Raw genomic sequence first — 23044 nt, 5'->3', positions numbered from 1 at the left:
CTTATTCTGATATTCTTTCAAACAAATACCACCAAGTGAAAAAATTGACAGCAAAAGTCCTGAATCAGTTCTATGCATTTCTGCTCTCCTTCTGAAGCAATCGGTTTCTCAGTGACAAAGACAATGAAATTCACTTTCAACCAAGTGTTAAACAAATCCTTCTTTGCAAAACATCAGCAAAGGACACAACCATAAAGTGAAAAGATTTCAGCAAGTGGTATTCAAACAATATATTTAAATAAGGGCGTATTTCATACAATACAACAAGGAACAAATTTTACATGAACTGGGAAATGCTTACAAATTCTTTTTTATGCAAAATAGGTTCATTGAGTTATATCTGAAGGAGTACAAATGGTTTTCCTCTTACATGTTCTGGGACAGAACCAGACATTCCAAACAATTACTACATTAGGGGAACAAAAAACAAGTTATAAGATTATCACATAAAGAAAGGTTTAATTTCTGGAGTACAATGGAATATCTAAAATCAGCCTTGCAATGTTAACTGAATGCAAACAATACATTTCATGATCCTGGGGTAAATAACACTAGTAGCTTTACAAAATAAATATGTTGAGTAAATCTGGCTCACTGTTTTATAATTGTGGATAAATGAACCCAAATTTTCCTACTGCCCAATCTAACCAGAATATACTATACAGTGACCTTCCTTACTAAAAATATTAAGCAATCTGGAACATGAGCAAACTAACTTTAAAGGGAACACGTCATTAAACAGAAACAAAGTATACCAACTTGAAGGTGATAAAGTTAATATTCATGAAACATTTCATGAATATTATTAAAAAAGAATTTACTTATATTTTACCAACAGATAAAAATATATTCTTTGAAGGCGTAAAGTTCTTCCCTTCTTTTAACGCAGCCTAAAATTCCTAATGTTGGTCTTCTTGGAAATAATTACTAGGGTCAATTGCTGAATTTCATCTAAGTTATCAATAGTGTAGTGATAATTACTCCAAAATTACATTACATCACCCTTACCTCACCTATATCATCATCACACTAACTGTGGTGCAAAATGGTAATGGAGAGTTTCATGTACCTCAGCAACTCCTGTCATCTTTAATGCAACAAGTGGTCATTAAATTATTGCACAGCATTTCATTCCCTGATTATTAGTTGCCATGGCTCCGGGCCAGAGCTAGTATCCTGTACTAACACTGTTCTTCAAGTCATTCACTGTCAGAATGCACAACTTGAATAATTCCTTCTTTCCTTAAATAAGGGCACATACTTCCATGGAAGTTGGATTTCTTTATATTATCGTGTTCCAGTAGGTGCGCCTTCTACGATACCAAAATTAGAATTCAATTTGCGAAAGCACATACTGTCAAAATGAATTCTATAATTTAAATAACTCATTCTCACTTTTACCCCAAGAGAATGAAATGATAATTGTTCAACATTCAGTTGATCTTAAATAAAAACAAAAAAGAAAAGGCTGCATCTTGATCCCATTTCTAAATCTCCCTTGGTGGTTGTCAGTATAAAAAAAAATCATATACATTACATAAATGAAAAACTTATGGGATCCGGATGAAATGCTGTGATTCGCTGGTCTCCACAATCAAGGGATGTACAATAAAAATGTAAAAAGATGGTAACCCTCTCATAAATGAAGTGTGAAATTCTTCCACGACTGATGACGACGTTTGGTCTCCTTTCCGTGGTGCAAAGTGCAAGGTGATGCAATCGCAGGCTAAAAGCTGCCCTTTGGGACACTACCCTCAGTCCATAAAATACGGCTGGCCATTCTTCTCTCTGCGTCGTGTAAGGACTTCGACTCCTGTGTCCGTGACAAGCAAAGTCTCCTCAAACTGTGCTGAGAGCTTCCCATCAGTTGTCACAGCAGTCCAGTTATCAGGCCACTGTTCATCTTTCCAAGTGCCTGATAAAAGCATCCTTTATTGAAACTTTATATCTAATTTTCAAAATTCAATTTATATTTTTCATTCAGATCAACTGGACAAACTACCTAAGCCTTTATCTAGCCCTTACCAGCTGGAAACAAAAGCGGGGAAAGGGGAAATGTGCCGAGCGTAATCCTGAAGGAAGCAATATACCCATTCTTCATGGATGGAAAGTTGTACTTTTGAAAAACATGCACTAAACAAATTTAATTTTGCAGTAAAGTAATTCCAGTAAGAGATGTACTTGCTATATACAGTACACATATACATGCCATTTTCTTATTCTCCTGTAAAAACTCGTCTAACTTACCTTCTGAAATCATTGGTTCAATGGTGAAAGTATGTCCAGGTTTCATGATACCAACAGCCTTATTTTCTGAAAATAAATCAGTGAGTTAAAGCATTAAAAATGCAAAATACTGCAACACACAGGTAACTAAAAAGGAGGAAAAACTTTATTTGTCAACTGGAGTAACTAAACTTTTGCTTTCAGTACTGGCTACCTGGTGAAAACTGCTAGAAAGTCAATCGTTGATTTCCTTGAAAAGATTTTAATTACACTAAAGAAACCAACCAAAATAATACATTTTTGGTAGATATTTTTCAAATCGACTGCTATATTGCTACAAATTAGTCATGTAATAATGTAAAAACACAACTAAAAACAAGTTTGAACCTACTTAAAAATAAAGTATACATATATGAAAAGAAAATTTCTTCGGTGTCCTTGGTGGTTCTGGTGACTTGAAACCTATCATGCCCGGCATTTCATAAACAGGTTCTGGGACTTAATTTGATGTTAATTTATTCTCCAGCAAAAGCACAATTACACTGATGAATCCACTTTCTTGAAAAAAGTTAATTAATGGAACCATGACACTATTACAAAAGTAGTTTGACACAACCAAGTCATGCTTTCAACTACAATAGGGCTAGCCTGAAAGATATGTCCTTCATCTTAAAACGACACTTGGAGCAAAGTCAAATTAGATTGCAAAGCTAAATAGGAAGTCTAAAGGAACAGATATGAAGTCAAATGCTGAGAGAATGAATCTATGGACAGAGGGACTCTAAAAAGGACCTCTAGTTCCATCTTAAACATGCTGTGCATGGTGCACTGTAGATGGAGCCCCATGGGGAAATGAATGGAGCACTGAACTTACTTGCATAATGAGGAACAGAAGGTGCAGTATGAAACAGCTTATGGATGCCATGGCCGCAATATGACCTCACCACAGAGAAACCCTGAGCATGGGCATGCTTCTGGATCACAGCTCCTATGTCTCGATATTTTACACCAGGTTTCACTGAAACAAGAAGCCATTTTAAACTAGGGCTCTCCATGCAATGACCATCAGAAATTTGACAACTTTCAGCAATGAATTTCATCAATTATGCTGCAAGAAAAAGTATTTGTATGTTCTTTATCAAAAAAAAAATTAAAGATATTAGAAAAAATGTGCACTGAAATTCAAATTTCTCCATTCATTATTTTCAATAACACAAATTACCTTAAATTTAAAATATAATACAAGCATCTTACTTTAAAGTTAGTTATTAAGTCACCAGAAAAAGATTTATCTTACCTATTTCAATGGATTTTTGTAAGCATTCCCAAGTGGTTTTGACCAAATTCTTGGCTATACTGCTAACCTCTCCTATAAATAAAGTCTCGTTCAAATCACCGTGGTATTCTCTGTGATATACTGTGACATCAACTGCAAGGAACAAGATGGGTAACAGTTTTAATCAACTATATTTGAGGAGAGGAAAAAATAACTGTGAAATTAAACACATTCAGCCTCACTGTATGACAACTTTCACGCCAGGGAATCTATCTCACAATCAGGAATCTACAGAATTTCCTTTTCTATTTTGTAAGAATGAATCTGTAATGAAAATATTGCCAAATTTTCATTTAAAGATTAATACTATGTTCTTGTCCATACAAATGTTTTGTTTCCTTTCTTTACAACTGAATTTTCAACTACATAATTGTCTTACATAGTTAACATATATGCAGGATTTATAAAGATACTACTGAGTATATTTAATAATAGAAACATAAATTCATATATAAAAAAAAAAGATCCAGAGCAGATGTGCTGAATTACCATCTACCACTTTTTAACACATTCAACTTGGCCTTACAGCTTTTGATACAGAACTCTCTACTTTCTGACTACAAGAATGAATAACCAAAAGTACATCAATTACTCACTATTGCATATATCGCCATTTTGTAGTGGTCTCATATCTGGAATCCCATGGCATATGACCTCATTTATTGAAGTACAACAAGACTTTGGGAAACCATGATAATTTAATGGTGATGGATAACACTCCCTCTCTATTGCTGCCTCGTGTATTATGCGGTCTATTTCGTCTGTTGTGACACCAACATCTGTGGCTTTGACACCTTCGTCTAAGACTTCTCTGGCTAACTGTTAGGTAAAGGAAGTTCAGTTAAATAACTTGACATAAAAAATGTACAAAAATCCCACAAAGATTTTTTTAAGGATTATACCTCTTTCATTCTACTCCTGTTACATGGTTATATAGCAAGTTAACTCAACTACTGTGTCAAATTTCATCTTTCATATGGTCATCTCAGCTCTGTTCTTATTCAAATGATTAAAAAAAAAGCAATAAAAAGGTTGAGTGTGTACTGATCCTTCTGCCAGCTTCATGCAGGTCACACGGCCAAACTAACGCTGGGAAGTGACAATTTTTTTTACCAATTTTTTTTACGACAGTAATCAGCAGTGCAATGAAAAAGATTTTAATTCCCCTGCCCCCCAAAAGGGATAATTTCTGACTTCCTAGTTCTTTTTTCACAATCTGAGAAAACCCCACAACAACAAAAGCAGGATGCCATCCTAACCAATTACAATAAAATAACCATCCTATTGTTTAAAGTGTAATTATTTATTAAGGAAATAAAGTAATAAAAAAGGCAAAAAGGCTAAGCTTATGTAGACCTCTGGAAGTTCCCTTCTCTGACTTTATTCTGCCCAATGTCATAGATCTTACGTCATTTCATCTTTGCCCAGTATGCCTACTTCATTTTGTCCTGTATACCACAATACCTACACCAGATTTTACATTGCTCCACATCACTACTGATGGGTTTTGTACCAACTCCTTTATACTTACCACCTGAACACAACAGATATCTAAAACTCTTCCAAAATTCATACTGCACATTTTTACTTAACTTGCCTTATTTTTATATTGTCCAGAAACTACTGAAGGCTGCTGGGTATACAAAGCAATTTTCTTTTGAGAACTCATTTTTAATTACCTTTTACTGACAGGCTCAACCTACCTAGCTTTCCTTGAGCTTGGGATCACCTGCTGACAAGTCATTAACTCACTCTGCATTTTATGACCCACAGGCTGGGAATTTTGACCAAGATGGAAAATATATACAGTACAGGCAGTCGCCGGTTATTGGCAGGGTTCCGTTCCCGACAGTCTGACGATAACCGAAAATCGCCGATAACTGAAAATCGGCAATAATAGCGCCGATCCTTGGTTATCGGTGCCAATAACCGGGGATCAAGGCCGCCGATAACCAAGGATCAGCACTATAACCGGAGATCGGCGCTGATAACCGGGAATCGGTGTCGAAAATCCAGTTATTGTCGTTGCTAGACAAGCGCCGTAAAACTGGATCGTCGATAACCGGGGACTGCCTGTTTATGTAAAAATGTAGTATATTCAGCGTTGTCTGAATGGTAGAGGAAGAGAAACTGCGTGTACAGACTTTCCTAAACTATTCGGTGTGTGTGGGCACAGTAAAAACGTCTCACCAGGACAGAAGGTCCTGCATAAGACTATTTGGCCAGTCTTAGAAGGACCTTGTTTCCTCTAGAGATAGTACCCCTGTACTGTATTTTAGTACCACAAAAGGAATTGGTGCAATCTAAGACTGGCCAGACAGTCTGTCCACCGATGCAACCGCTGATCATCCAGTCACTCTTCTACTGATTCTACAGGGTTGCTTCTTTGCATTTACTTCTGCTATCAGTGGCCATACATACTACTGTGACTGGACCTGGTACAATGGCCCCTTCTCTAGTTGAGAGTTTCCAGAAGACTGCAGCATGACTTCCCTGCTCTCTTGTGACCAGTGGACTCTCACACATATGGCAGCAACTAAAGTAAGTGATCAATTAGTGTGGGATGGGTTGCTAGAGTTTTATATGTGTGCACCCAATTCTCATTAAGTAACACCCAATTTCTCAGCATTTAAGGTAGAAACAGTGGATTCAACATGATTCCCCTTCACTTAGGAATCTCCTAACTTTAGTGGATCTTTGGGAAGCAGCCATTTACACTCAAGCTCTTTCATCTTTGAGGAGGTACCTAAAATTTTGCCGGTGTAAGAATGGTCACCAAATACATCTCAGGGACATCAAAAGGACAGAGAAACAGAGAACTTTGTGGAATTCTGAATGAATAACTGATAATGAAGGTAACAATAATGGAACTGTAATTGCACCAATACTTGCTGGGTTGGCAACATTTTATCTGTCTTGGACAGATTACTATAGTAGCATCTCAAATCCAGGACACACCAATCAAAGTTAGATGTTTAAATTATACCCACTGAGTAGCCATGAGAATTTAATTGTTGACTTACTACAAATTGGAATGTGTCATGTCCAAGTTCCCTACTGACTGGAAATACTCATCCTCTAGTTAATAGCACAGGTTATTTGAAGGGTTCTTCTCTGAAGGGTTTTTCATGATGGCAACCTTTTCAAACAAGGAAGAAAGAATCTCCTGTTGTATTGGCCAATGACCACGGAGACCAGTACATACTCCTGTACCTCACAGATTTTTTTTTTTTTAATTGCAGACCTGAGCATAATGTAACTGCATCTAAAAATTTAGATTCACCAACTTCAGCTACCTGAGAAGGTTGCTCTCTACATAGTAGACCTGGATATGTGAACTGTATCTCATTTTGCCCACAATATAAGGTCAGTAAATTTTCAGCATTCCATGAACATGGTGATGGTCCTGAAGGCTTGGGCATGATTCACTGTTTTCCTTGACAACAATCAACCTTGGCCTGATAACAGCTTTTTCAAGTAACCACACAACTTCAAACTTTATAGTCTTCACACTGTTGCATGGTTTTGCTATTGATGATGGCTTCCTTGACATGACCTTACAATTTCCTTGCAGAGTGTAGTCAATCAATGTTCACTCCAGTAGTCTTCTTCAGGATGGTTGGACATAACAAATTGTTATAAGACTCACACAGCAAATAGCCAAAATATTATTTTCACTCTCTCTGCAACTTCTTACTAAACTGACGAAGACATTATGTCTAGTCTTGCGGGAGTTTTCAACTATACCTGTGCACAATCAATCTTCATCCTACCTCTTGACCAGAATAAAAAAAAAGGTATAGGGAGGCCTAAAGTTTAATCACATTACAGCCAGACAGGGCACTCTAAGGAACCTTTGTTAACCCTTTCCTGCCCAATTGACGTCATATTACGCAACAACCCCCTACCCCCCTTCTTGTCTGACTGACGTAATTTTACGTAAAATTTACCGACAATTTTCGTACGTGTGGTAGGGGTAAATTTTTTTAATTTTCGGACAGTTGGTGGTTTCCATAGGCTAAAGCATACCTTGGACCGTGTAACTCAGGCATCGTCGCCAGGCAAGCAGTGCCTATACTGCGCATGCGCAATTCCCTGGCATAGTAAATTTCTCACAATGACATCAGCTGATCCTACCCCGTTTCTCTCTCGTATCTTACATTTTTTTATAAAATGTAGGATTACATTATTGGAAACACTCTGTTTGGTATCCTCTATTTTCTATAAATTTTTTAGTTCCTCTACTGTGCATGCGCAAATCCATGGCGTAGTAAAATTCTCACAATGACATCAGCTGATCGCACCCACGCAGGCCTGGCAGGCCACACTTCTGTCAGAGACCATGTAAATGAGGTTGGGTAAACACGTGTCGCTGTTTACATACAGCGACGTCAATCGAGAACAGTTTCCAACATGCTTTCGCAAAGTTTTTACGGTAAAACTAGCGGAAATTTGTTAGTGCATCACATAAGAGACGTCTGGATTTTAGGCAGGGCTCTGAATCTCATTTTTCATTATCATATATATCGTTATTTAGAGAATTTTGTTGGCTTTCTCATAAAAAATAATTCATTCACCTAACTGTTATAGCTTTTGAGCTACGAATGATAATGTTGACAACGGTAACATTTTTTTTTCGTTTCGAACAGCTTATAACGTCAAAATGAAACTGTTGCTGTTACCAAAGCCATTTTTCTTGACTCTCACTTTATTCCTCAACCTTTCCTCTACATTTTTGTATATTTACAAAGTAATTTCTATGAAAAAATCCGAGGTAGGGCTCTTCAAAAAAAATGTCTAGCGATAATTCTCACCGTATGCCTGGCAGCGCGCTCTGTTTCTTACCCACTTTTCTATCAATTTTTCACCAGCTGGACTTATTCGTTTTTCATTGTTTTATATGTCGTTATTTAGAGAATTTTCTTGGCTTTCTCATAACAAATAATTCATTCGCCTAACTGTTATAGTTTTTGAGCTACGAACAATAATGTTGACAACGGTAAATTTTTTTTTCGATTCGATCAATTTATAATGTCAAAATGAAACTGTTGCCGTTACCAAAGCCATTTTTCTTGACTTTGCCTTTATTCTTCAACTTTTCCTCTACTTTTTCGTATATTTACAAAGTAATTTCTATGAAAAATAACCGAGATAGGGCTCTCCAAAAAAAAATTTTTTCTAGCGATAATTCTCACCACAGGCCGGGCAGAGCACTCTGTTTCTCACCCTCTTTTCTATCAATTTTTTCACCAACTGGACTTATTCGTTTTCCATTGTTTTATATGTCAATATTTAGGGAATTTTATTGGCTTTCTCATAAAAAATTATTCATTCGCCTAACTGTTATAGCTTTTGAGCTCGAACGATAATGTTGACAATGGTAACATTTTTTTTCGTTTCAATCAATTTATAACGTCAAAATGAAACTGTTGCCGTTACCAAAGCCATTTTCTTGACTCTCACTTTATTCTACAACTTTTCCTCTACATTTTCGTATATTTACAAAGTAATTTCTATGAAAAAATAACCGAGATAGGGCTCTTCAAAAAACTTTTTCTAGCTGATAATTCTCACCATACGCCGGGCAAATCGCTGTTTCTTACCCTCTTTTCTATCAATTTTTTCACCAACTGGACTTATTCGTTTTTCATTGTTTTATATATCAATATTTAGAGAATTTTGTTGGCTTTCTCATAAAAAATAATCCATTCGCCTAACCGTTATAGCTTTTGAGCTACGAACGATAATGTTGACAACAGTAACATTTTTTTCGTTTCAATCAATTTATAACGTCAAAATGAAACTGTTGCCGTTACCAAAGCCATTTTCTTGACTCTCACATTATTCTTCAACTTTTCTCTACATTTTTGTATATTTACAAAGTAATTTCTATGAAAAATAACCGAGATAGGGCTCTTCAAAATAAAACTTTTTTCTAGCGATAATTCTCACCATACGCCGGGCAGAGCGCTCTGTTTCTTGCCCTTTTTTCTATCAATTTTTTCACCAGCTGGACTTATTCGTTTTCCATTCTTTTTTATGTCGATATTTAGAGAATTTTGTTAGCTTTCTCATAAAAAAAAATTCATTCGCCTGACATTCATAGTTTTTGGGTTACGAACGAAAATATAAAAATAAGTAAAGATTTTTTTTTTTTTTTTTGTGAAATAACTCACATTTTTTTGTATTTAGAGGGCTGGGACTCTTATTCTGACTATTCCACCATAAAATATAAACATTTAGAAAAAAAGGACAGCAAAATGAACGTTGTTGGCATAAAATTTCTATTTTTGCTGAATTTTCGAAATAATTATTTTTTCGCACTGTCGAGCGCTCCCAGACACATCGGGGCTCATGTGCCCTCATTGATGTGATAACTATACAGATATGAAAGGGTTAAGTTTCAGAACCTTTGTTTACAACTGGTGGCTGATATTACTGTGGTTAGTAACTATGCTGCACCAATCATACATTGGGAAGACTGAACTTTTGTTTTCTTATACATCATACTCCATTCATTTCAGAGCCCTTACCCCAAGAACTCCAGAATATCTTACTCTTACTCATTCACTGGTTTGTTTCTATACACTGCTTAATGAAATTAAACTAATACAAGTACGCTGCAGTATTTCCTTATGTTCTTCAATTCCTTGAACAAACCTCTCTAGTTTCTTAGTACCTCAACCTTTGAAATATTAGTCTCCATAAGCTTCATGGGTCCTCCAGACATTCTCAATCAACCTATATATTCAGCATCTCATCCTTTCATCATATTGCAATAAGGGATTTATATGACTGCAGGGTTGTTACAAAAACAAAGCAAAGTATTGATAACAGCAACCTAGTTTTTTGTACAAACCCGTAAATCATATACAAAGTGCCCACCTCTCAACCATCTGGATGAAAACCTAGTTTTTATAAAACTCGAATTTCCAGAAGGGCTCCTTACCTTGCAAGCTACTCTCATTCCCTCAATCTCTTCATCGGAAAGGCACTTAATGTTAGTGGACCCTCTGAGTTTCTGTTCAGAATGGGGAAACCCATGTGGGTCATCTGCATAATCTGGTCGACCTATACTAGCTGGAACCTCACGCTTAGCGCTCCTAGGAAAGGGTCGTAAATTACCTGCAAATGGAGGATATAGTATTAGAAGTCATGAATGCATTAAAAGCAATCTTCTGGGGCAAAAGGTTACTTTGGTTCAGTTTCACAAATAATAACTAGCTTTGGTCTTCTAATACTGTGGCAAAATGATAATTTTCATGATAAGGTTATTTGGATACTTACCCACCATTAAAGCTAGCTTTATCTTCGCACCATTTGGTGCGATCGGCATTTAAAAAAATCAAGATACACTTGGCTAACTCGCTAGGACTGTCATTGTATTTACCTGTTTCCCACTAGATGGTGCTGGGATGTTTACGCTCTGTCATATTTCTTCATGGCCACCCACTAAGATATGGGAGGCTGGATGGGTTTGCACTTCAACAGCAGATAAGTACTGTATCCAAATAATTAATTCTATCATGAAAATTATCATTATTTTGAATGAATCTTACCTTTTGTTAAAGTTAGATGACTACCACACTGAATGAAGATGGTGGGTTAGAGCTGTCAAAGAAAGAGAGTTCAGCCAAGCGAACTAGAAGCTTTTTACTAGGGAGAAAAGCTTCTCAACATTCCTGCCTGCTGTGTGATCTTTACTGGCAAGTACTGTTGCCAGACGCTGGAACCACAACAGGGTGTAAGGTCCTTGTAGCGAGACTTGTGAGAGGATCCTTACAAGGAAAAATGACTCTATCTCATAGAGTACTGGTGACTCCTGTGCCTGAGTTGAAAGCCCATAACTGACAGACCAAAACTAAAGATAATTACTACCTTCATAGATGAAGGTGCGGCTCCTATACACTCATGTGTACCTTCACGCTCCCAAAATTCAATAGCGGGATTCCCAACAACTAACTATAAGATGGAAAGCCAAGGTTGCTATCATATTTGGTTTGGGAGAAAGCGCCCCTGCCGCAACGACAGGACTAAGGGCTTAACTGCTCTTGCTAAAATTGAACATTCGCAAAAAATGAGGCGAAAATCGTTATAACTCCCCTGAACTGCAAGACAACCTTCTCTAGAAAAAGGTTTTAAAGGATATAAAGACATGTTTATGGTACTGAAGCCATAGCATCATCTCCAAAAAAGGTAAAATACGTACTCAGAAATCAATTCAGTGTACATAGACTAACCATCTTGGACATAGGAGTGTTTGGCCTACTAATACCACAGATGAATTACTAACTTCTCCTCTTATAGGTTTATGTCTGTCATAGTAAACTCTTATGAGTTCTAATTGGACATAAGATGGTTATTATTCCATTGCTACCTAAGCAGATACATTAGGCATTGTCACAAATCTGAGAAGGACCTTCAATTCTGCACTGTCACAAATCTGGGAAGGACCTTCAATTCTAAGTCTTTTCTCAAAGCAATGAAGGAAAAGAGAGAGGTTGCCACTAGTGCAAAGCCAAAGAACAAGATAGGGCCTGAAGCTCACCAATATAACCTCTTAGTAGGTCTAATCTGGACATTAAGACAGCCACTTCGTCAATGTCTACCAAAGCAGTTAAATTAGGCACCGTAACCAAAACTAGGTAGGGCTTCCTCCTCTATATCTTTTCTCTAACTAATGAAAGAAAAGAGAGGGGTTGCCACGTAAATTTCATCGTAAATCCTGATTGGAAGAAGAAATTCCCAAAACAAAAGATTGAAAACCTTTTCAAAACTTTAAATCGTAAGCAATATTCCAGTCAGCATGATGTAAAACTGAAAGCAATGTAAAGTGGGAGCCTTGACTGCTGTGACAGAAAACTGCTTTGTGTATCTGAGATACTGGCAGAGCTTAAATCAAGATAGCTAGCGGAACGGGTGCTGGATATCACTCAGGACAAGCACCAAGATAAAAAAATAACCACTGGTATTGAAACACAAGTCTACAGCGAGGGGCCTTCTACATTTAAGGATTGCTTCCTTGGCCATTCTGGAAATCTTTACTTAGTAACAGGCAACATACAATCTCCCCGCAGTGAAATGAAGTACAGTATGTGGTTTGAAGGAAGCTTCTCGAATAAAACTGTCTGAAAAGATCCTACCTGAATGGAAAAAGATGAAGAACATATATTGCCAGGAAAGAAATTTAGGATAACCATTCCCTTTGGGGCCAAGGATGCACTAAAAAAAATCATCCTTGTGATCTGCAAAGTTCACAACTTGTTGAGTGTTTCCTCAAAAACAAACCAACAGAGGAAAAGCCTAAAGGTCCAGATTCAACCATTCTAGAAGGACGGCATTAACTGCCCATGCCTGAGTATCCTGGCATGGGGGGCAGTAAACTGGTAGTGTAGTGTTCTGGGCAGTCATGAACAAATGGGTGTCTGGGTCTCCCTAAAGGTTCCACAATTTCTGGCAAACCTGAGGAAGAGGAGATTGTCCGATTGGAGACCTTGCCATAGGACAAAATGAGGAAAAGAATGACGTTACTAAACTCTGTCCAAAGGATAAGGTAGTTTCTTTACTAGCCTGAACAAATTTCTTGATTTGTCTCCTTGTTGTCTTATGTAAGAATTGAGACTTCGATAAGACTATTCTAAACTGCCAAGAGTTGTAGGATGTTTACACTTCCACTTCCTGACGTCAAATGTTACTCAGAATGGCTCCTCAATCTGCCTAAGCGACATCTGAGGACAGTGTAAAGGTTCTTGAGGTCTACAGGCCAACCCATATAATTCTAAACAGAGAAAGATAATTGTTAACCTTCTATCTGCAGGAGGAAACTTTTAACAAGAGAAGTTGAGGATCATCTCCAGATAAACAACTGAATGGGTCAGAAAAGCACAGATAGTCAACGTTGAACAAAATGTCCACTCCAAAGGTTAGGCATAATATATAATTCTCATCATAAAAATGAACTAGTTGTCCAAATATGGTAGAACTACAGTACTCTGATACCAAGTAAATGAATCCATACTGCTAGGACTTCAACTCAGAGAATACTTTACTTCGACTGAAAGAGTACCTACACCACAATACACTTTCCAATGGGATGTTACGGGAGTCAGCCAGTGTTGCCAACTTAAAGGAAAACTGCTATGTTTAGTGGGTTTCAGGTTGTCACAGGTGGCAACACTGGAGCCCACTAACACAGGTCAAACCACGGAACCCATCCTGCTGGAGCTGTGTGGCAGCTTGGTGCCGGAACCGAACCAGAAAAAACGGTGAGAGTGAGTTGTCTAAGGGCACTGAACCTTGGTCCCGAGACACGCCTTGGTTCCCTGTCAGAGGAGACAACCAACTGACGCAGGGCAGTGCAGAGGGCGGGCTACAGACAGAAGCCAAGGCTCTGACAACTTTTCTCTCGACGGGGAAATCGAAAAAGGTAAAAAACATGGGGGTAAGGGTGATTTTGGCCCTAATATTTCGATCAAAACCTAACTCATAAAAGAATACAAGTCAATTATTATTGGTTTCTCCTGAACCACCTAAGGAGCAAAAGAAGGCAGAGTAGAATGAGAGAGAGAGGAATTAACCTCAGCTATTAGGAAGGCTAATGAAGGAGAAGAAGCAATGCTGGAAGACAAAAGGAAAAAACTGAGTAAGCTGCTGGTGCTCTAATGGTCTACATAAACTATCGGCCTCTAACATCTTCCAATGCTTCACAAAAATTTACATCCTCCCATCAAAACACCCATAATCTACATATCAAGAAAACCAAACTCGAGTCTGCGCAGCTAGTCTAACATAGCTGCTAACATAGGTTACATTGTTATCAGCAAAACCTAAACAATCAGTTTTCACACACACTTTCCTATACAGCCTAATGCTTTCATCTCTGCTTCTTGTAAATGACACACAGCAAAAACAGAAAACATTCAAAATACCGTACAGGAGAAATTAGCCAGAAATTATGAAAATATAGTCTACAGCCAATCAAGGCCATCTGTTTAACACGATATAAGACAGTCCTAGTGAGTTAGCCAAATGTATTTTTATTTTTTTTAAATGCTGATTGCACCAAATGGTGCGAAGACAAAGCTAACTCTAATAGTGGGTAAGATTCATACCATTAAAAATATTTGCTCAATTTGAGCTGAAAAAATACCTTGGTGCAAAAAACTACACCTTACATGCTTCTGCCTTAAATTCAGTATACTCAATTTCTGCTCTAAGTACAAAACTGGTTTTACATTCTACATTTAGAAACCAACTATAGCCCAAAAAGAAGTACCATTACTGTACAGTGTGCCTTACATGGTACAATGTAGATGGCACTAGTTCTTTGCACTGTCTAATCAAAAGCTTTGGTCTCTTCCTACTTAGCTGTCCATCTTTGATATTCACCTTGCTCTAATTTTTACCTCATTTCAAAACAAACAATTGTGATAATACTAAAATCAAATACAAACATTGAAAACTTGCAAGTCTTAAAAGTCAGTTCAGCACCTTGGCTTCAACTGAATGTTTTGGAAAAGTTATCATCATATCACAAATATGACAATAATCATAAACAGACACTGTTCAAGTACTGTATTCAGATTTTTTAAACCTGGCAAATGTTAACAATATGATGCCTGGCTACTGCTGACATGGCACCAATCTAATGGTAACTTGAAGGCAGAGCAACAAACTACAGTGAACCCCATATATTCGTGGGGATGCGCACGCAGCCCCGCGAATAGCTAAAATTCGCGAATACTTAAAAACCCTCTAAAAACACTTAGAACTGCCTATTTTGATAGGTTAAACGCAAAAAAAAAACTCTAAAACTGCTTATACCTGAGTATTTTAATAGTTTTATCACAAAAAGTGCATTTAGTCATGAAAATATGAAAATACAGTAATTAGCGAATATTTCTGTGAAAAAAACGGCGAATGGGCGAATTTTCCATGAATAATGGGTAGATACGTTCCACAGAGAAATCCACGAATACGTGAGTCCGCGAATAGTGAGACCGTGAATACGGGGGGTTTACTGTAGTGGTAACTTGAGGGCAAAGTGTTGAATTTAATAGTAACCTGAGGGCAAAGCACCATACCTATTGGCAACTTTACAAAAGGTATGGCAAGCAACAAGCCTAAAGGTAATGCTAACAGAGGCAGGGCAACAAAACTTGCAATAACTTGACGGCAAAGGTAGCTTGAGAGAAGGGTAATGGATCTAATACAAAATAGGAGGCAAGGCAACAAATCTAATATATCAATCATGAAATTTAGCCTATAGGGTCAAGCGCTATGGACCTTTTAGCTATTTAGTGATTGGACAGCAAGATACAAATCCATAAAATAAATGAGATGAAGTAGATGGACCTAGAGGTGAAACTGGGAGAAAACCCAGCAGTTACACTATGATGTGACAATTAAGAGGGTGGTAGTGATAAATCTGTCTTAAGGACCATGAGAGTTACTGAAACATCAAAAGGCCTTGAATACACAAAACTGTGTTAACCAACTCTCCTGTGCGTATGTCTATGAGTGCTAGCCTAACATTTTATGCCGAATTTTTATGTACAAGGACAAAAATTAATAAATCACAATCACTAAATAGTGCAATCACAACACTATCGCATAACAACAACATAATCAGAAGTAATACTTGCCCGTAAACATATAAAATGGCCATGGATTGTACTGTGACGGAGAGTCTGAAGCTCCTGCGAAGACAAATTAAATAAGAGTCAAATCTAAGCCATAATGTGCTACGGAAAACAATTTCTAATAAATTCACAACTCAACAACAAGCAACAGAACTATCTAACCTATAAACAGTTCATTAGAAAATAAATGTCCAATCCTTTGTGGTACACAATGTAAAGCAAACTCCTAATTTTTGTTATAATTAAGTTCTACATTTAATGTCCAATCCTTTGTGGTACACAATGTAAAGCAAACTCCTAAATTTTCCAAAATATAAAAATGTAAAACCCTTGCTCTGGAGTGTAAAGAAAACTCATTACATCTGCTATACATACTGCTTTGTAATATCCATAATATATCTTCAAACATACTCTGCATTTAAGAATACAATATTATTAACATTTCTTAGAAATGTAAAGGAAATTTACTGTTAATATTTTAATGAGTGATGTGATCTCCCATGGTGGTGGAAAACAAAATGACACTACAATGATTAATTTTATACACCTGGGAGTCTGTGGGTGATCTACTTTCAAGACAGAGAATGGAAATCAACTATACTGTACTTTCAATTTTAGTTTATTAAATTCAGACATCATGTATCAAAATTTATATATCTTAACCATGACTTACATATTCGTCATCCAGAGCAAAATAATGTACACTTAAAGGATAAATAACTCATTATTTTAACAGCAAAAGTGGCAAAAATACAAATAATTCCAATCAATACAAAATGGGTCTGAAGCTTTTGTACAAAACTGTACAAAAGCCTGTACCACCTTATGTAGCATGAACATGGGCACCAATGAGGAAAACATAGATTCTGAAATTGTTAAACCACAAAATGTTAAGATTCATGGCCAGAATAAGTTGGGGAGATTGTATTATGAATGAGGAACTTATGGAGAGTTGTGTATAGAGAGGCAGGAAAAAATTAAAATGGTTTGGACATGTGAAGGGATGGAGAACGGTTGGTCAAAAGAGCAGTAGATATTTAGGTAACAAGATGAAAATCCAATTGAATGGAACAGGAAATCATGAAGAGAAGGATCAACTTAATGGGATTTCAGACAGAGTGTCTGTATGTTACAGTAATCCCTTGAAAACCAAAACGACGATAGTGTTAAGTTAGACACGGCATGATTTCCAATACAAATGGATGGCTTGGTGGTACCAGGCACCAAAGCCCAAACACTGGAATCAACGCCATTCAGCACAGCAATGACGTCAGGAAATGGCAGCAACTGATGACGACAATGTAACACAACAATTCACAACATAAAAACTATACTACAGGATGAGTGTTTATCGAACAGAGAGAGAATAGCATGTCAAATGATAAAAAATTAATATGAAATCCAAAATCTATTAAGAAATCTGATTATCTTTAAGAAGGTCAGTGTTAACTAACAATTGCAATCCAATTCAAAGTCTTGTCAAGGAGATTTAAACCTATTGGTAAAGGTCAGATAGAGCATAGATTATCTTAAAAGATGACACTTCCAGCAAAAGAACTCTCAAAAGATTGAGAAAACAATTACCAGTTAGCACTGTAATATTCATGAAGATGAAATGTACATTATAACGACTATTAATCACAAAAAGACTAAACAACACACATTAGCACATTATATAAGTCAAATAATGACCAAAAAGCATTAAAAAAACTTTGGTAAAATAGTCCTTCTTATGATAATGGTCACTCAGATTCTAAAGCTATCCTTACCTATCAAGTCTAACATATGCAGTACAACTAAACAAGCGAAACTTACTAGTCTTCTTGTGTAGTAATTTATGTGATTCCCAAGAGCCCTTGAAACAACTCTGAAAAGAAACAAGAATTACCACATTTTTCTTTTAGGGCATAGAGTGCAAAATACACACATCATATATAACCCAAAAATGCAAATTCTCAAGTAGTGCATCTACTTAGCCCATACATTAGAATACACAAAACAGAAAGGACCATCAACCAAGCATAAGCAACCACAGTCCCCATAAGGAGGTACCATCTCTATTATGACTTAAGACACACATTTAATTTCTATTCAACCTTTTTTCAGCTGCTTTTCAATGGGCTCTGTTAAGCACCCCACCACTGGGTTAATACAGATTATATTTAGATTGTGTTATTTCTCCAACTGTTTTGTGAAAGAAATTAAGTGTTTTATTCCCCAAAACAACTGGGTGAATGAGTGGAGTGAATTATTCCTCAAACACAGAATAAGTAACCAAACTGTTAGACAAATAAGCCTTTGATTGTATCTTATTTGCCCAATCACTGGGTAAATAAGGATGTTGTGTGTTGCGTATGTAAATTATTATATAAACCACTATAGACCTGAAAGTGGTGCAGGTTTTGTTTCTCTAAACTGTTAGGTAAGCTTATTTCATCATTAGAATTCAAAGGAATCTGCATTTCTACCTCATTCAATACATTTTCCATTACAAGATGAGATATTACTGTACCGTGTTTCTGATAGATAAAACTTCTTTTCTGTTACCTTGTGCTCTTGCCACTTTTTGCTGTAGATAGCTGGCTTTATGCCAATGCAGGTTCTTGTTTTTATATAGCAGTATGTAAAGTAGTGTGTCTGTTCATACTAGAATAAAAAGGAAAATAAAACCATTTTTGTTGAGGTAATATGGTTAAAACTCAAAACAAATTATGACCATTTTCCAAGAAAAAGGTGACTGATCATTGGGCAAAGTGGGAATTCCATCAAACGCAGTTGTCTCTTTGTTTTCTTGGGAGGATAATTCTAGTGTGGTGTTTGAATAGCAGTAAATAGTCTTCCAACATGGCAATCAGGTATCTACAGCCATTCTAGTTTGCACACTTTGGGTGAGAGTTACTCAGGAGATACATGATAATTCCATGTGGGTGGTCAAATTACTTTTACTCAATATGAAGTACAAATAGCCCCTAAAATTTTAACATACAGTTAAGTGTGAAATTTCTTTAATACATACAACATGAATTCCTGATAAATCAATCATGGAATAGGCATTCAACATTTTAAGAAAGGCTTCTCATATGTCAATATCTTCAGATTTTAAGGCCAAGTGAGATATGTGCAAAATTCTGAATGAAAATCACTGGGAAGCATTTTTGCTCATGTGCATGATTTATGGCACTTAGTTAGGATGCATCCTTGTTGAAAAAATGTTTTTTCTGTACCTTTTTTAAAATAATATTTACATTAATTTTTTACTAAGATATGTATAGGAATAGTCAGCTGAATTTCTGGGGGACAGGAAGGGTACACAGCAAAACAAATAAATGGTTTGCAAAACAAATAAAAGACCAGAATCTTTCAAAATAGAAAAGGAACTTTTGGAAAAATATAGCTCTGGCAAAAAAAACTTGTGTGCTTACAAAATTTTACCCTTTCAATTATCTAGGCTATAGGCCCTACGCCTATAACAAATTATCTATGACACTCATGTAGGCTGTAGGAAGAACTAAAGAAAAACAATGTGATAATTAATCAAAAGATCCATCAGCAATTACTTAAGCCAAAAAATGGGAAACACTTTATATATGATCCATCTACTGTGAGGTGAACAGGCCTAGGCTAACACTCACCAAGCTATAAGGATTAACCTTTTTGCCCAACAGTTGGGCAAATAGGCCTAAGCTAATCCATTTTGTCTCAGCCACCTAGCATCACGGTAGCTTAATTTAGCCCTATTTCTATGGCTATGGAAGCCACAGCCATTTTACCAACTGAGCCTTCCACCACAGGTTAGACCAACGTACAATAGCCTAGGCATAAGACATGGCAATGGGTATGGGTAGGCCTAGTCTACCCATACAAACAAGAATTACTGAGATAGGTGTCGTAACTCGTCAATTTCTTGAGATTGGATGTCGAAAGTGATTAGCCTGCTGTAGGGGATTTGGTCAAGTTTTACAAGTTCCCAATATGGCTAGGAAATAGTAGGGCACTAAAAGAACCTGAAAATACCAACCGAATGTAACCTAGGGGCGCTTACTGGTTAAGACTTTGCCGTGTCGGCTATGGAAGGGGCGGTACTGTCGTACCTTAGGTTAGCCTATACGTGGTAATTCGATTAATTTTTTATATATCATTTGCGCATGGCGTTTATGGGATACAAAATAACAAGAATGAAGAGCTCTTTCCAAAAATGTAGGTTACAATTACATATCGAGTATTGGCAACTTATACAATAATACCGGAGATTTGCTGTATAGGTCTAGGACTATAGGTAGTTCATCAACGGCCTAATATGTATCCAATAAATGGTGTTAACTTCACGCAAGACAACCGCAGAGACTTGAAATATAGACCTTTCAGGTTGTACAATAAGTTCCTACTTGATAGTAGGCCTGTGAGGAATGGGAAACATTACGTGTCTAGGAAATGTTAGGCGTAGACTTTATTCGGTGTAAGGCTCCGATAGGCCTAGTGTGGATTTGACATTCTACACGGCTAAGGAGCACGCTGCACGACTCTTCTCGAGTGTCTTTGATCAAGTCTGTCTGCAAGACATACATTACATTGGTCGTACATAGCACCTCCAGCGAGAAGGGACCAAATGGGCCTCATTCAGAACCTGCCGAAAATGACGAAACGCAAGGCATAACTCGGCAGCGGTAGGACCGCCTCCACGGGAGCCTCAATATTACAATTACTATCCAATGGCGGGCGCGATCGCGTGCATTACCTGTGAGCAAAAGAATGAACCCTGTATTCCTAATTTGATGCATGTCGGACACTGTAACTTGGCCTCAGCTGTGCAGCCATTCGTCTCGCAAAAGTGTAACATTGGACCGCCGGTAGACATCTTTGTTTTTGGAAGGGGAGACGAGCCCAAACGCTTATCGCTCCGTGGCTCCTTTTCCGCGAGGGAAAAGGAGCCTAAAGCTTTTCTTTTCTTCGCGCGACACATGTCGTGATATTTTTTCCCTTCATATTATACTGACATGGTAAGAAACTGCGTGGACATACTTTTGGATTATCAGTTTTACTCATATTTGTGTTAAGTGTGCTGCTTGCTAGTTTAACAATGAGGAATCTTGCGTAGCAAATGTTAAAAAATCCAAGGTGATGAAAGCAATGCGCTTTTATTTTTTCAGGATGGACAACTTGGTGTTTTGACCTTTATCATACATACACGTGCAAATACTACATAAATAAAGGTAACTGAGACAAGTAAACAGTCGCAATATAATAATCTAGCCATCGGTGAATGCATACTAATAATACTGTCTAAAGAATGTTGGGACTTGGGGGAGAGAAAGAGAGGATATAGAGTGGAGCTTTGTAACGGCTCCCACGCAAAAAAAAAAATGATGGAGAGAAGCAACAGCAGGTTTTCCCAGCCCTCTCGCGTATATACATTGTATACATATCTTCACAGAAATGACAGAATATTTATAACGACAGACCATAAGTCGCATGATTGTAGATAAAAAATTAAAAAGTCATGAAATATAGAAATCTCTCTCACGTGTACTATACAAAAACCAACAATAAAGCAACTTTCAAGGGCATTACACTGTAAAAGAAAAATTAGAACTTCCTAGACTTTCTAACAGTTGAGTAATATATATATATATATATATATATATATATATATATATATATATATATATATATATATATATATATATATATATATATATATATATATATATATATATATATATATATATATATATATATATATATATATATATATATATATATACATATACAGTATATACGTGTGTGTGTGCGTGTGTGTGCGCCATTTGTACGGAAATCCTACCTTCCCATTTTACTTATGCTTCTTTTCTCCAATAAACCAACATTTCTAATCTCGCCTGTTATAAATTTCTCTCGTTTAGCCATTTTTCAGTAAGGTCGTACCTATTCCCACTTACCCTGAGGGAAGCTTTCAGTCTACAGTACATGCACTAACTTCCTTTGCTCTCTCCTGAAAACCAGGTGTCTGTGTCTGAGACTTCTCTCACAGCCATCCCTCTACCATAAGCCTTTTCTGTGTTTGTGCAGGGACGAGACTGGCGCGGGGGGGCAGGCGCGGAGCCTTTATTACTCTGGGAAGATGTCCTTGTTATTGCCAGTCTCCAGTCTCCCCAAGATTCGTGCAGTCCAACTGATAGCACCATGACTGTCATTTGTCATCTACCAAAGCGTCCGATGCGAACACGACCTGAACACCAAATTACCACAGCAAATGCTGTATAAATAATTTAATATTCTTCATGATAACTGATTAAATGAATTCTATATGAGAATGCTTCCCAAAATAAAGATCAATATATACCTTTTCAAGTTATATAGCCTTTCTTAATTAAATCTCCCTTTAGCTAGATATTAAGGTTACAATTTTCACACCAATTTAATAGCAAAAGTTAGATTACCAATCAGCCATGTCTGTTTTGCTTAGCTCTCTCTCCCCTAGATTTCACAGTATTGTATAACAATCCTTTTTTTTATTTAGTCATTATGTGTTACGATTTCTTTAGAATTTTCCCAGTCTATATCACGTGTGAAAATGAAGCACTTGGTGATGCCTGTTCTGATACAAAATCTATACTGTTCAGTTCACATTTCACGTTCTTTACTACTTTGTCTTATTTAGATTTCTTTAAAAATAATGTACACAGTAAGCATTTTCCAAGTTGGGAAATGGTTTGCTTCCATCAGCGCAAAAAGATTTATTTCTCTTAAAGAAACGTCCAACAGTTTTTGAATACTTAAATTTGAGACCAGAGTTGAAAATATTTTCCCTATTGTATCATGAAGGCAGGATGCTGAACTGGCT

The 23044-nt window shown here is 36.9% G+C and overlaps 1 protein-coding gene across 1 annotated transcript; it reads right to left on the bottom strand.

The window, feature by feature from the left end:
• Positions 1-215: 215 nt before the first annotated feature.
• Positions 216-21135, bottom strand: LOC136834802 (methionine aminopeptidase 1). Its single transcript, XM_067097522.1, has 9 exons — positions 20939-21135; positions 18019-18070; positions 16207-16260; positions 10512-10687; positions 4159-4381; positions 3524-3655; positions 3101-3244; positions 2248-2313; positions 216-1915 (listed from the first exon to the last, which is right to left on the bottom strand). Exons 1-9 carry the CDS (start codon positions 21056-21058, stop codon positions 1755-1757), a joined length of 1128 nt encoding a protein of 375 aa, XP_066953623.1. The 5' UTR covers positions 21059-21135; the 3' UTR covers positions 216-1754.
• Positions 21136-23044: the final 1909 nt, after the last annotated feature.

This window comes from Macrobrachium rosenbergii, chromosome 54 (genome assembly GCF_040412425.1).
Source record: "Macrobrachium rosenbergii isolate ZJJX-2024 chromosome 54, ASM4041242v1, whole genome shotgun sequence".
In the NCBI taxonomy this organism is placed as follows: Eukaryota; Metazoa; Arthropoda; class Malacostraca; order Decapoda; family Palaemonidae; genus Macrobrachium; species Macrobrachium rosenbergii.
This window is presented reverse-complemented; position numbering and strand designations above follow the sequence as displayed.